The sequence below is a fragment of the Panthera onca genome, chromosome D3, assembly GCF_046562875.1.
Source record: "Panthera onca isolate mPanOnc1 chromosome D3, mPanOnc1 haplotype 2, whole genome shotgun sequence".
NCBI classification, from domain to species: Eukaryota; Metazoa; Chordata; class Mammalia; order Carnivora; family Felidae; genus Panthera; species Panthera onca.
The window spans coordinates 23,021,430-23,037,095 of NC_138350.1; the positions used below are offsets into that span (position 1 = coordinate 23,021,430).

Genomic DNA, 15,666 nt, shown 5'->3' on the forward strand with positions numbered 1-15,666 from the left:
TAGGACTCCATTTCACGAACCACAAGAACACAACATGAGCAGAGATCAAGATTAGGATGCTTAACCAACGGAGCCACTCAAGTACCCCTAAATATGTATGTTTATAACTATATATATATATATATATATATATATGCATTCAAAGTACTATGTTGGCTGCTTCTTTGAAAGGTTATTAACTTTCAGGCTACAAAAGTTTACTATATAAAGCAGACCATGAAGAATGTCTCTGTTCTTTTATTTATTTATTTTTACTTTTGAGAGAGCACAGGCAGGGAAGGGGCAGAGAGAGAGGGGGACAGAAGATCTGAAGAAGGCTCTGCGCTGACAGCAAGAGCCTGATTAAGGGACTTGAACTCACGAACCGTGAGATCATGACCTGAGCCGATGTCAGACGCTCAACAAACTGGACCACCCAGGCACCCCAGAATGTCCCTCTTCTCTTGAAATTCAGACAAAGAAACCCTCTGGATTATCTGACAAAGTTTCTTTGTTTGTAGATTCCTCTCTTTGGTGCTAAGACTATTGGTCGGAGAAGTCCTGATGGACCAGTGTTGAGCAAAGCTGAATTTGTTGAGAAAGTTCGTCAGAGTAACCAGGCCTGTCATGATGGAGATTTTCATACAGCTATTGTTCTGTACAATGAAGCCCTGGCTGTTGACCCTCAGAACTGCATCTTATACAGCAATAGATCTGCAGCCTATATGAAAATCCAGCAGTATGACAAGGCACTGGACGATGCAATCAAAGCTCGACTTCTCAATCCCAAATGGCCAAAGGTAGAAATTTCATTTACTTTCACAGAATCTTTTGTGCTGATTTCTTATTTTAATGTATCATTTCATTGAATTTGCAGTTGTTAATATTTTGATACTCTGTACTTCAGCAAAATGTTGAATGGCCTCATTGAGCTGGTATGCTAGTGAATGGCTTCCTTTTTTATGCTTTGTAATAGTGCTCTCCATGTTCAAGTTTAATTCTTTTCCTGTATGTTTGAAATTTGAAATTTTTTTCTACTCAGCTTCTTGATAGGATACATTTTAGTCATTTATATAGGTTTCCACGTCTCCTTTTTACACAGATGTTTTAGATGGTGATGGTTTTTTTCTTTGAATTTAAAAGAATTAATTTTATTCTGTCAATCGTTGCTTGTTTTCAGAATGGTATTTAACCAGAAAAACTTTTTTTCCTAATACATCATTTTAATTATCTATGTTCCCTTGGATAGTTTTAGGTTTGAATGATCTTTGTTTTGTATATACTTTATTTTCAGTGTGCCTGTTTGCTGTCTAACCCCCATTAAGATGTACTGAAGTGTTTGAGATCCTTTTTATTGAGCCACGAAACCATTTGATACCATTTTTGGCTTTCTGTTGCATTAACAAAGGTTCATGGATATTTGCTAGAGATTTAAAAAATATTCTTACTGTCTTATTAATGCTATAGTTACATTAATTTATACTTTAACTGTGGTAGGTACTTTTGGCCTCGTTCAGTGGAATTTCCAGTATTGCTGCTGCCTCATGAATTGTTTAGTATTGTGTAATTCCCTAACAGAGTTGTTTTGTAACTATAATTACTGCAAATTAAACAAAATCTATTTTAAAAAATTGTTATAGGACACCACTTGGGGGTTAGAATGTTGTTTTCAAAGGACAGACCCAGGTTCAAATTCCTTCTCTTTTGTTAATGGCTCTCTTTTGTCTGGCTTTTGGTAAATTTCTTAACTTCTTTAGGGTTAAGATAAATGGAATAATAATACCTATCTTGTGAGGCCATTTAAGAGTCAGAGATAATTTGTTACTTGTACATAGTATGCATTTGATAGATAATAGCTATGATTGTGACATTTTTATCGAAGGTACAAGCAAGTAGGTTATTCTAGCAAAGCTTGGCATGTGTCTTCTCTTTCTCTTTCCCTTTTTCTTTTAAACCTGTGGTTGATTGCAATGAGCCTGATAAATAGCTTAATTCTCAAATTAAGTATTTCCATTCTTTCCTTTTTTGGATCCACTTATTTTATGTCCTTCCTATATTTGTGAACATTTTAAAACTTTCATCTTTTTCCTTTTTTCTGTCATTCTACTTTCTTTTGTCACCCTCTTGCGATTTAGCACACACACGCACAAAATAGCTGAAAAAGGTGCACTTTTATGATTATAGATAAAAAAAATCAACCTTTCAAGGTAATCTTACCAAGTTTTAGTCTCTGATGTTTTTCCCCTTATGATAAGTGAAGTTGTTCTATGTTTACCACTTGCATTAATATTTCAGCTCCATATTTGGCTTCAAGGAAAACTAATTTAGGAATATCTAGAATTATGTAACATGTAAATTAGTTTTTATTATTGAAATCATGAAAGGGTTTTCATATACAATGTGATTCATAATAAAATTAATTTATAAAGAAATTTCCACTACCGTATAAATTCTTTCCATTTCATAAAAACTTTATTTTATACTTAGTTTTCTAGGAATATACTTACAATATAAAAGAAGGTTAAGTTGTACTGTTTTGTTGTAAAGATATGTCTGTTGAAATTTTATCAATTTTTTTTTCCTTTGCTGAAAAGACTATCTTTTCCCCATTGAATTATCTTTAGTGCCTTTGTCACAAATCATTTGAGCATAAAAGTGTGGGGCTATTATTGGTCTTTCTATTTTGGCTTTTCTAACTTTCTCATTAAAATCTTTTTGCCTTTTGAAGTCTTTTTCTGAAATGTCATTATTGTCTAGTTTGATTAGGGAAAACATTAATTCTAATTTCTATTTATGGTAATTAAAAAAAGTGTTTTAAAAATGTTTATTTATTTTTGAGAGAGAGAGAGAGACAGAGTGCGAACAGGGGAGGGTCAGAGAGAGAGGGAGACACAGAATCTGAAGCAGGCTCCAGGCTCTGAGCTGTCAGCACAGAGCCTGATGCGGGGTTCAAACTCACGAACAGTGAGATCGTGACCTGAGCTGAAGTCAGACACTTAACCAACTGAGGCACCCAGGCATCCCTCTATGGTAATTTTTTATGTAAATATCTCAGGGCTCCAGCGATTGGATAGAGTCTTTTATTTGTGTCTATTTTGTCTGAATGAGAAATGATTTTGGTGTGTTATGGGCTGCAAAAGAGGTTATGAAAGCCTCTAAAAAGAATAAGCTCAGTGTTATTACCAAATTATGATAGTTATCTCCAACTGCCTCTTAGCTATTGTCTGTTTATGTTCATTCTTTTGTGTCCTGTTTAAGAAATATTTATCTTACTCGGGGTTATAAAGTTTTTCTAAGGTTTTCTTCTAGAATTTTTATAGTTCTTACCTTTCGGTCTTTGATTCATTTCAAGTAAATTTTGCGGTATGTTGTGAGATAGGGGTCAAGATGTATTATTATTTTTTCAATATAGATAACCATGTTCCAGCAACATTTGTTGAAAAGACTATCCTTTCCCCATTGAATGATCTTTGGTGCCTTTGTCACAAATCATTTGACCCCATAAAGTATGGTGCTATTATTGGTCTCTATTTTGTTCCATTGACCTATCTATCCTATGCCCTAAATGCACTGTCTTGATTACTGTAGCTTTATTTATTTATTTATTTATTTATCTATCTATTTATTTATTTATTTATTTTTAACGTTTTTATTTATTTTTGAGACCGAGAGAGACAGAGCATGAATGGGGGAGGGTCAGAGAGAGGGAGACACAGAATCTGAAGCAGGCTCCAGGCTCTGAGCTGTCAGCACAGAGCCCGACGCGGGGCTTGAACTCATGGACCGCGAGATCATGACCTGAGCTGAAGTCGGCCGCTTTACCGACTGAGCCACCCAGGCGCCCCTACCGTAGCTTTATTGTAAGTCTTGACATCAGATATTGTGAGTTTTCCATCTTTTTTTTTTTTTTTAATGTTTATTTGTTTTGAGAGAGAGAGAGAGAGAGAATGCATGTTTGAGTTGGGGAGGGGTAGAGAGGGAGGAAGAATCCCAAGCAGGTTACTTGCTGTCAGCTTGGAGCCCAACGCGGGACTTGATCTCACGAACTGAGATCATGACTTGAGCCAAAATCAAGAGTTGGACATTTAACTGACTGAGCCATCCAGGCTCCCCTGAGTCTTTCATCTTTATTCTTCTTTTCCTAGGTTGTTGTTGATATTATCAGTCTTTGTATTTTTATATAAGTTATGAAACCATCTTATCAATTTTTTCAAAAAGCCTCCTGGGAAATTAATGGGGTTGCATTGAACTTTTAGAGCAGTTTGGAAAGAATTGCCACCTTAACTTTATTCAGTTTTCTAATCATGAACATGGTATCTGTCCCCATTTATTTAGTCCTTCTTTCATTTTCCTTTGTAACCTTTTGTAGTTTCTAGTGTTCAGTCTTGTACATATTTTATTAAATTTATTCCTAAGTATTTTGCTTTTTGATGCTATTATAAATCGATTTAAAAATTTTTATTTTCTATTTCTTCATTGCTAGTATATGGAAATGGAATGGATTTTTGTACTTGGTATCATGTGACCCTGTTAAATTCACTATCAAGTTCTAGTGGGGTTTTTTGCAGATGCCTTAGGATTTTTTCTGCACATGATCATATAACCTGTAAGTAATGACAGGTCTTTTTTTCTTTTGCATATGCTTTTTATTTCTTTCTCTTGATCCATTGTACCTGTTAGGATATCCAGTCTAATTCTGAATAGAAATGGTGACAGCAAACTTCCTTATTCATTCTTTTTTTTTTTTTTTTTTAATTTTTTTTTCAACGTTTTTTATTTATTTTTGGGACAGAGAGAGACAGAGCATGAACGGGGGAGGGGCAGAGAGAGAGGGAGACACAGAATCGGAAACAGGCTCCAGGCTCGGAGCCATCAGCCCAGAGCCTGACGCGGGGCTCAAACTCACGGACCGCAAGATCGTGACCTGGCTGAAGTCGGACGCTTAACCGACTGCGCCACCCAGGCGCCCCAATTCATTCTTGATCTTAGTGGGAAGGCATTGAGCTTTTCTTTGTTGAGAATGATGTCCTTAATCTGGTGGAGGATGTTCCCTTCAATTTCTGTTATGACTGAGTGTTGAATTTTGTCATTTTTTCTTCATTAATTGAAATTATAATTTTTTTCTCATTTAGTCTGTTAATATCATAAATTAAATTGATTCTGTTTTGGAATGTTAGGCCAAGCTTACCTTCCATGGGATAAATACCACTTAGTTATTATGTCTTAATCCCTTTTATGTATTGTTGGATATGATTTGCTATAATTTTGTTAAGAGTTTTTGCATCTTTGTGAAAGATCTTGATCTGTTTTCTTTTCTGATGATGTCTTTGATTTTGGTATCAGAGTGATACTGGCTTCATACAATGAAGTGTTCTCTCTTCTTGTATTTTTTGAAAGAGTTTTTGTTGGATTGGCATTGTTTGTTTCTTAAATATTTGGTAGAATTCACCAATTAAGCCATAATTGCATGTAGTTTTCTTTATGAGAAGTTTTTATTTTTATCTTTTTATATTTTAAAGTTTATTTATTTATTTTGAAGGGGAGGGAGGGATAGAGAAAGGAAGAGAAAGAATCCCGAGCAGGCTGCACGCTGCCAGCACAGAGCCTGATGCCAGTCTTGACCCCATGAACCTCAAGATCAATACCTGAGCTGAGATCAAGAGTTAGACGCTGAACTGACTGAGCCACCCAGACGCTTCTGTGGGAAAGTTTTAATTATGAATTCAATTTCTCTGATTGATATAAGACCATTCAAGTTTTCTGTTTCTTCTTAGTTTGGTATTTTGTTTGTTTCACTTAATTTTTACATTTAATTTGGGTTGCAAATTTATTGCTGTAAATTTGTTGATAACATTCCCTTACTATCCTTTTAATTTCTGTAGGATCTTTAGTGATGTCCTTTCTTTCATTCCTGTTATTAATTTGATATTAATTAATTTCTCTGTCTTATCTCATTAGTCTGCTTAGGGATTTATCAATATTATTCATCTTTCCAGACAATCAGCTATTAATTTCATTGATTTTGGATATTATTGTACATTTTCTCTTCCATCAATTTCTGTTCTTTATTTCCTTCTTTATAATTATTTTACATTTAATTTGCTCTCTCTTCCTTTTTCTTTTTTTTTTTTTAATATTTATTTTTGAGAGAGACAGAGTGTGAGTGGGGGAGGGGCAGAGAGAGGGAGATACAGAATCTGAAACAGGCTCCAGGCTCTGAGCTGTCAGCACAGAGCCTGACATGGGGCTCAAACCCACAAACAGTGAGATCATGACCTGAGGTGAAGTTGGACACTTATGATTGAGCCACCCAGGCGCCCCTTCCTTTTTTTTCTTAAGATGAGAACTTAGGCCATTGATCTTAAATATTCTTTTTTTTTTTTTTTTTAATTTATTTATTTACTTTGAGAGAGAGACAGAGTGAGTGGAGGAGGGGCAGGGAGAAAGAGAGAATCCCAAGCAGGCTCTGTGCTGCCAGTGCAGAGCCCGATGTGGGGCTCAACTCATGAACCATGAGATCATGACCTGAACTGGAACCAAGAATTGAAGACTTAACTGCCTGAGCCACCCAGGCGACCCTTAAATCTTTTTTTTTTTTTTTTAACTTTAATTTAATTTTTTTGTGGGGAAGGGCAAAGGGAGAGGGAGAGAGAGAATCTTCAGCAGGCTCTGCACCCAGCACAGATCCTGATGCAGGGTTTGATCTTACGACTGTGATATCTTGACCTGAGCGAGTTGGATGCTTAACCAACTGAGCTACCCAGGTGCCTTTTCTTTTTTTAAGAAATATAAGCACTTAAAGCCAAAATTTTCTTTGCTAGTACTGCTTTTGCTGCATCCCACAAATTTTGCTGTCATATTTTGTCATTCTGTTTAGAATAGTTTTGAATTTTCCTTGGCGGTACTTACTTGATCCATGGGTTATTTTAGAAGTATATTGTCAAATTTCCTAATATTTCTTATTTTTAAAGTTATCTTATTGTTGATATCTAACTTAATCCCATTGTGGATAAAGAACACAATTGACATGATATTAATTTTTTAAAATTTACTGGGGCTTGTTTTATGGCCCATCATGTTTTATCCTGGTGAAACCTGCTATGAGTGCCTGAAAGGAATATGTATTCTGTAGTTGTTAGGTGTAGTTCTATAGATATCAGTTAACTCAAGGTGATTGATACTGTTTATGTCTTCTAGGTCTTTGATGACTTATTATTTTTTGGTCTAATTATTCCATCAATTGTTAGAATAGAGAAGTTAAAATCCACAACTAAGATTTTGGAATGGGCTCTTTTTTTTTAATATTGTGAATTTTTGCTTCATGATTTTTAAAGCTCTGTTATTAACATATACCACTTTATTATTATTTTGTGTTCTTGATGAATTGATCCTTTTATCATTGTGCTAGGTCCCTTTTTATCTTTGGTAGTAATTATTGTCGTAAGGTATATCTGCTTGATTCTAATATAGCCACTTCAGTTTTTTTATTCTTACTCTTTGCATTATGTATCTTTTCTATCCATATATTTTCAGCTTCTCTGGGTCTTTACATTTCATATTCATCTTTTTTTGACAATATGTATTATTTCTTTTTTTAAAAAAAGTTTATTTTTAAAAAAAAAATTTTTTTTTTAACATTTATTTATTTTTGAGACAGAGAGAGACAGAGCATGAACAGGGGAGGAGCAGAGAAAGAGGGAGACACAGAATCTGAAACAGGCTCCAGGCTCTGAGCTGTGGCACAGAGCCCGACGCGGGGCTCGAACTCACGGACCGCGAGATCATGACCTGAGCCGAAGTCGGACGCTTAACCGACCGAGCCACCCAGGCGCCCCAAAAAAGTTTATTTTTGAGAGAGAGAGACAGAAAGAGTGAGCGAGCTCAGAGAGGAGCAGACGTAGAGGGAGACAGAGAATCCCAAGCATTCTCCATGCTGTCAGCACAGGGCCTGATACAGGACTCAATCTCATGAACAGAGAGTTCATATCATGAGTGGAAATCAAGAGTTGGATGCTCAACTGACTGAACCACCCAGGCACTCCTGTTTCTTGCTTTTTAAATCAATTTTTTCAGTCTCTGCCTTTTAATTGGAATCTGTGTTTATTAACATTTAATATAATTATTGATGTTGATTTTTTTTTTCTGTACCATTTTATTTGTATTCTCTGTTTTTTCCTGTTACTCTTTTCCTGATGTTTATTGGTTTATTTGACTACTTTTTGAGTTGATTTGTTCTTTTCTTTTGAGAGTTTTTCATTGTTTTTGATTGTTATTGATGTTGTTTGGCAGGTTGTTATTATTTTGATTGTTATTTTTTTAGAGACAGAGAGAGGGAGAGGGTACAGGGGCAGAGGAAGATAGAGAATCTTAAGTAGGCTCCACACTCAGATTGTGGGCTCAATCCCACAACCCTGGTATCATGATCCAAGCCAAAATCAAGAGTCAGACACTCAACTGACTGAGCCACCCAGGGGCCCCTGGCAGGTTATTATCTTGGTTAGAATAGAATTGCATACTTTGTTTCTTGAATTGCAGCTCTAGTTTCAGTACAGATATTTTGTCTTTATTTGAGCTACTCAAGGATTAGCCAAAGATGTGGGTAGACAGAATTTGAGTATCCCTTTTCTGGTTCTTGTCCTTCTGGGATTCTTTTCCTCCTTGGCCACAGGCAGTGGTTTCCTGTGCTTCAGTATTCTGATTTCCCCAGCCAGAATGACAGTGCTCCAGTCACCCTGGTCACCACTCTGATTGGGAACTCACTTAACAGCTCTCTTCCTCCAGAATCTGTTGGCTTCTATTCACTCTCCAGTGCTTTCAGGTAGGTTATTTTTGTGTTGTATCTAGATTTTGTAGTTGTTTTCTTTGTGGGAGTGGGTTCACTAGGATCTTGCTCAGTAGTTAGTGGAAACAGAAGTGATGTCTTCTCAGTGATCTAAGGTTCCTCATTTTCAGTGGATCCCAACAAAGTCATCTTGCTTCCTTAGGCCCAGTAGCTTTCTTGATGTTTTGAGTTCTCTTTTTAGGGTCATTGTTCCTAGTTACTCATCTTATTCATTTACAATATTTATTTCTGTTTCCTTTTTCATTCATTCATTATATTGGTGAATAGCCCTTCTGCATTCTGTATTCCTTATATATCTTATGCAGTGTATTTCCACAGCCAGTATTATAGTCTAGGTTATTATAGTTTCATTCTTACTTTGTTGTGAGTTTAAAAAAAGTTTTTTTAAATGTTTTTATTTATTTATTTATTTATTTATTTTATTTTTTTTTCAACGTTTTTTATTTATTTTTGGGACAGAGAGAGACAGAGCATGAACGGGGGAGGGGCAGAGAGAGAAGGAGACACAGAATCGGAAACAGGCTCCAGGCTCCGAGCCATCAGCCCAGAGCCCGACGCGGGGCTCGAACTCACAGACCGCGAGATCGTGACCTGGCTGAAGTTGGACGCTTAACCGACTGCGCCACCCAGGCGCCCCTGTTTTTATTTATTTTTGAGACAGAGAGAGACAGAGCATGAGCAGGGGAGGGGCAGAGAGAGAGGGAGACACAGAATCCAAAGCAGACTCCAGGCTCTGAGCTGTCAGCACAGAGCCTGACGCGGGGCTCAAACTCACGGACTGTGAGATCATGACCTGAGCTTAATTCAGACGCTTAACCGACTGAGCCACCCAGGCGCCCCTGTCGTGAATTTTTTTATTGTAACAATATTCTAATGAAAAACTTTCTGTTGTTTCGTGTTTCCAAGTAACCTGATATTCAAGACTCTGCACAAATGGTTATATTTCCCCCTTTATTACCTGCTGCTGGGATGACAAACCTGCTCTTTTTGTTGATTGTGTCTTTTCCTTTTTTTTCTTCCTTCCTGTTTATGCCAAACTGTGCCTGGAGTTTTGTTCCTTGCTTCCGCTTGTCTAATTCAATTCTCATCTTTCCCTGAAAGCTACATTGAGCTTCTGTGAATATGATAGTCATTTTGCTAATTTCAATTAATTATTTATATTGTTTTACATATATATATATATATATATATATATATATATACACACACATACATATACACACACATACATAAAAATGTATGTTACTTAAGTGTATCTGAGTCTTTAGCTTGAAAGTGCCTGGAAAGCTTGTCTTCTACTATAGCCCAGACATTGCAGAGAGAGAGAGGGACAGAGGATCTGAAGCAGGCTCTGTGTTGAAAGCACAGACCCTGATGCAGGGCTTGAACTCGTGAACTGTGAGATCATGACTTGAGCCGAACTTGGACGCTTAACCGACTGAGCCACCCAGCCATCCATCCTTAAAATTTTCTTTTCACTTTAGTGTCTAAGTCAAAGAGAAAAGAGATATAATTGTGCATTTCCGTCTTGAAGACTTCTAAGGAAGTAGATGTCACAGACCATAAGCTTTGACAATATAAGTTTTCTTTTTTTTTAATTAGCCAATTTTCTCAATAGATTTAGTTCACTTTTTAATCAGTTGTGGAAGGGATCTAACATTTCTTTCAAATCTCCCACCTTAAAACCTTTCATGTATTTAGTGAGTTAGCATAGTATAATGTAAATAGGATGTACAGGCAGTCTTCACTTTGCATGGTAGGACAGTACCATAGAGGCAACTGTACAAGCTGAAAAATCTTACATGAACTTTGCAATGATTTCAACTGTTCTGTGGCCTTTTTAAAATTTTTTAAATTTTTTACTTAAAAAACTTTTGATATTTATTTATTTTTGAGAGAGAGAGAGAAAAATTGTGCCTGCACGCGCACGCACACAAGCTCACACACACACATATGCACGTGCAAGGGGGAGGGGCAGAGAGAGAGGGAGACACAGAATTGAAAGTAGGCTTCAGGCTCTGGGTGGTCAGCACAGAGTCCAGTGTGGGGCTCTAACTCATGAATGACAAAATCATGACCCGAGCCAAAGTTGGACACTTAACTGAGAGCCATCCAGGTGCCCCAAGAATGGAAAAACTATTAAAACAGATATTTAGTACATTGTGCTTTAAAATGTTAGAAACATTGAGAATTTGTTTTATTTTTTTGTAAAAAACTTCTCTGTAGTTATTTGAATTGTTCTTGTTGCTTTCTTCTCATCGTATAAATTACAGTACAGAGTATCTTTTCTGTGCCTTGGTGAATTGTCATACTACTTTCTAGTTTGGGTCAGCTTATAAAATGTTAATCTTCAGTGTGAAATATCTCTGAGCATTCCTGCAGTTACAGTAATTTTGCCAGAATAATGTTCTCTGGAACATTTTAGCCTTTTGGTCACAACCACTTTCCTCATTTACGTTGACAAGTTCATTCTCAAAGTTCTTCTAACTGGACCTCTTCAACAGTGGCTGTGTCAACATTCCCATTGTCCACTATTTCTTCTATAACTCTCTTTGTGTTTGAGCTGAATTTTATCTTCAGCATTATCACTCTTTATTTCTTTGCTGCATTCATCTTTGTTCCTCAATTCTCCTTTTCCAAAACCCATTTTTATAAAATGTCCACACGGGTTTGTCACTGGAAGATAAAGGGGCAACACAACCACCTTTTTGCTGTTTCTGTGTGAGCTGAATAACAGAAGTATGCAGTGACCAATCATCACAGAGTTTGAAACGAGTGATGTGATTGGTCATTAATCATGATGCATAACTCTTAATTATATAGCAATTGTGGACTGAAAAACCAGCAGTGGAATTTGTACTTTATGCATTTACTCACAGTTAATATACCATGGTAATTGAAATTTGAATTGTGGTATTAGGGAATTGGTGTAATTTAACTGTGGTAACTGAAATCCTCATATATTGAAACAACATACATGTGAAGCAAGAACTGCTGGGTTTTTGGAGTTGGATCTAAGTTATTTCGTCCTTACACGTTGCTTCACTTTCATATGCCTCAGTTTTCCCATTTGTAATTTGGGTTAATATCACAAACTTGAAAGGGTTGTATTGAGGATTAAATAAAATAATGGTAGGCACTTAGCAGAGCATTTTTCACATATAGTTTTTTTTTAATATATTATGATTATTAATGGTGATCACCCTCATGGTGATATTTGTATTTAGACACACATTAATTTTTTTCAAACTATCCAATAATTTTTTGACCATTTCTTTTCACTTTATAATAATCTCAGTAATTTTCTGAATCTTTCCAATTTCTACTGATCATTTTTCAAAAAGTGTGATGACAAAATGGGTAAAATATTCCATTAAGATATATCTGTTGCAGAGGGAAGGGGAGGAATTATTTTTTGCCACTTATAGAGGACATATACTCTTTTGAATAACTTATCAGATCCTACTGGTCTTTTTAAAGTATGCTATATTTCATTTATTTGATTTCAGTAAATATCTATTAGGCATTTACTATAAATGCAAGCATCGTTCTGCTTTTTCCTCTGATAATGGTATTCAGTTGATTTGTCTCCTTTTTTAAAATTTAGCATATTCATCTTTTTTCATTGTTTTGGTATTCTGCTTCTTTTCCATGATTAAAAAAAAATGCATCATTGAACTGTACTTGTATCCACTGGTTTTTGCTTTGTAACAAATCACTCCAAAACAGTGACTTAAAATAACAACCATTTATTTAGCTCAGGATTCTGTATGCCAGCTGAGTGACTTTTCTAGTCTGGGCTGACTCAGCTGATTTCTGCTGGACTTGCTCATGTGTTCAAGTTCAACTAGAGGTTTGCCTGATGGTTGGATCATTGAAGATAGTCTTACTCACATTTCTGACATTGCTATGCTGTTGGCAACAGCAGCTGGAGAACAACAGTAACTGGGCCTTGTGCCTCTCATCATTTTCCCGAGCTTCTTCCCATGGCAATTGTAGGATTCCCCCAACTACAGGAGAGTGGAAGCAGCAATGTGCAAGCATTTTCTGACGACTCTCTTTCTACCAAATATGCTATTATCCTCTGGGGCAGAGTAGGTCACATGGCCAAGCCCAGAACCATGTAGGATGGGATTACCCAAGGGCATATATATAGAAAGGGAAGAATCTACAGCCATCCTTGTAATTTTCCCCAGTATTCTTTGTCAGTCAGATTATACACTTAGTGTGGTACATATTCACGTACCCCCCTTCCTAGAACATAACCCTCTTTAGTTGTTTGTATTTTGTTTTAACTTTTTACCCTAGATCTTTCTGGTCTGGAATTTTCTTGAATCACATCTTTTCAGACAAGTCTATTGTGAAGTAGTTTATATCATTTCAGTGTGAATTATGAGTTATAAAAAATAGTTATATTCTTTAAGGGTACCATAGGAAAAGAAAACCAAAGGAATGGTAGATTTTCATATGGTGTAACTATATAAAAACTATATAAGGGAAAGTTCCACAGCAGGACTTTCCCATTAATTGTAAAGCATACCACGAATACCTTGTCTTTCTGTATGAATTTAAAGCTCTTTCATATTTTCATTTTTTGATTATACTTGATGAGAGAATCCTATTATCAAGTATAATTCTTAATGAGAGAATATTATACATTGTCAGGTATTATACCTGATGACAGTTATATGTAAAAAAAAAAATGTGAATATCTTGGCCCCATGTTTCCTTTTGGTTTACCTATATTATAATAGTAACAAAATATAATAGCTTTTGTTGAATGGTTATTTACCAAAAGATTGTCTGAATCGTTTTATTTGTGTATCAATTTTATACTCACAATCTTAGAAGTTAGATATAATTATTAGCCCAACTTTACAATAGTGAACATTTACAGTTAGTGAGAGATTAAATAACTTGTCTAGTACATCCAACTAGTAAAAGAGTTGGACTTTAACCCAGGTCTGTCCTATCTGAGTCTAAAGAATTTTTCCTTTATCCGTATACTGTACTACTTGCCTAAACAAAAGAGTTCATCAGTTAAGAGATTTTAAGAGTTCAGAATTCTCTTTTAAGTTTTAACACTGTTATGTTCATAAGATGTTGAGGATACTATTCAATTTCACTTTTCTATAATATAAACCAGACTCTGACAGTGCAGTTTTTTTTGCCTTTTACTTGTCATTACAAGTAAACAAAGTGTTTTAAATGCATTGAATTTTAAAAAGAAGTTTGTAAATGTATTGGAGCTTAATAACAGAAATGCATAAAATAATGTTTTTAAGCTATATATATATATATATATATTTTTAAAAGTCCAGCATGGAACACATCCAGCATGGAACCCAACACAGGACTTGAACTCATGACCCTGAGATCAAGACTTGAGCTGAGATCAAGAACCACACTTAACTGACTGAGCCACCTAGGCACCCCTAAGTTAGATAATCTTAATAGTATGCATTCATTATATACTTTTGAGACCATATATGTTTTTATAATTAACTTTTTTTTTTTTTTTTAGCAAGAATTAAGTATATTTATTGAATAGTTCTGTGATGCTAGGCAGTGTTCTAAACCAAGAATACGGCAGAACAAAGTTACAACTAATGTTTCAGTGGAGAGAAGCAGAAAATAAAGTAATATATGAAAAGATTTTAAAACAATAAGCACTCTGAAGATAATTTCAAACAGAGTAAAAGAATTGAGAGTACTGAGAAAAGAGGATGACCGAGTTATGGAAGAGTTTGTGGGAAGAGATGATTCAGATGAGACCTGAGAGAACCAGATGTGGGCAAAGTGCATTGTAGGCATAATAAACAGCTAATGTGAACTTGGCTAATTGAAGAAAATAGCACAAAGGCCAGTGGAACATAGTGAGTGAGTGAGTGAAATGGAGGTGGTAGGATAAGGTTGTTGAGGTGGGCTGTGGCCAGGTCATGCGGGGCCTTTTAAGGTATTATAAGGAGGTAATGTTTTATTCAGATACTTGATGGATGTCACGTGTGTGTGTGTGTGTGTGTGTGTGTGTGTGTGTGTATTATATATGTTTATATATAATATATATAAAATACAATATATTATATAATATATAATATATATTATGTATGTATTTATTTTGAGAGTGAGAGAGCAAGAAGAGGAGGAGCAAAGAGAGAAGGGAGAGAGAGAGAATCCCAGGCAGTCTCCACACTGTCAGCACAGAGCTGGATGTGGGGCTCAAACTCATGAACAGCCAGGTCATGACCTGAGTTGAAACCAAGAGTCAGAGGCTTAACTGACTGAGCCACCCAGGTGCCTCAGATCTAAGGTAGACAGATGACATACTTAATTTATGGTCATTCTAGTTAAAGATTAAACATATGTTTAATTTCCTCATATTTGTGACTTTCCAAATTTCCTTCTATTATTGATTCCAAATTTCATTCTATTATGTATGATTGGAGAACATACTTTGTATCATACCAATCTTTTAAAATTTATTTAGGATTGGTTATAGGTTTAGGTTATGGCCTTACATATTATCTGTATTCAAGAATATTTCATGTGCCCTTAAGAAAAATGTGTATTCTGCTGTTGTTGGGTAGGGTGGTCTGTAGATGTTCATTAGGTCTAGTTAGTTTATAGTGTTGTTCAAGTCTTCTGTTTCTTTGTTGATGGATGATCTTATTCATTATTGAAAGTGGGATATGAAGTCTCCAATTATGGTTGAATTTTCTATTTTTCCATTTAATTCTATCAGTTTTTGCTTCATGTATTTTGGGGGCTTTGTTGTTGGGTATTTGTCACAGACTTTGAGTCTGGAGTTCTCTCTTGTCCAGCAAGAGAGTGGATGCAGAATTGAA

The 15,666-nt window shown here is 35.7% G+C and overlaps 1 protein-coding gene across 3 annotated transcripts in view; it reads left to right on the forward strand.

Annotated features, from left to right (window-relative positions):
- The window catches only part of TTC28 (tetratricopeptide repeat domain 28), a 630,964-nt gene that overhangs the window by 38,252 nt on the left and 577,046 nt on the right, over positions 1 to 15,666 (forward strand). For 2 of the 3 annotated variants that reach the window (XM_078435589.2, XM_078435590.2), the window contains exon 2: positions 501 to 779. The exons of the other annotated variant lie outside the window; for it this stretch is intronic. In XM_078435589.2, the coding sequence (XP_078291715.1) occupies positions 501 to 779 (279 nt within the window). The remainder of the gene's footprint in view (positions 1 to 500; positions 780 to 15,666) is intronic. 3 annotated transcript variants of the gene reach the window in all.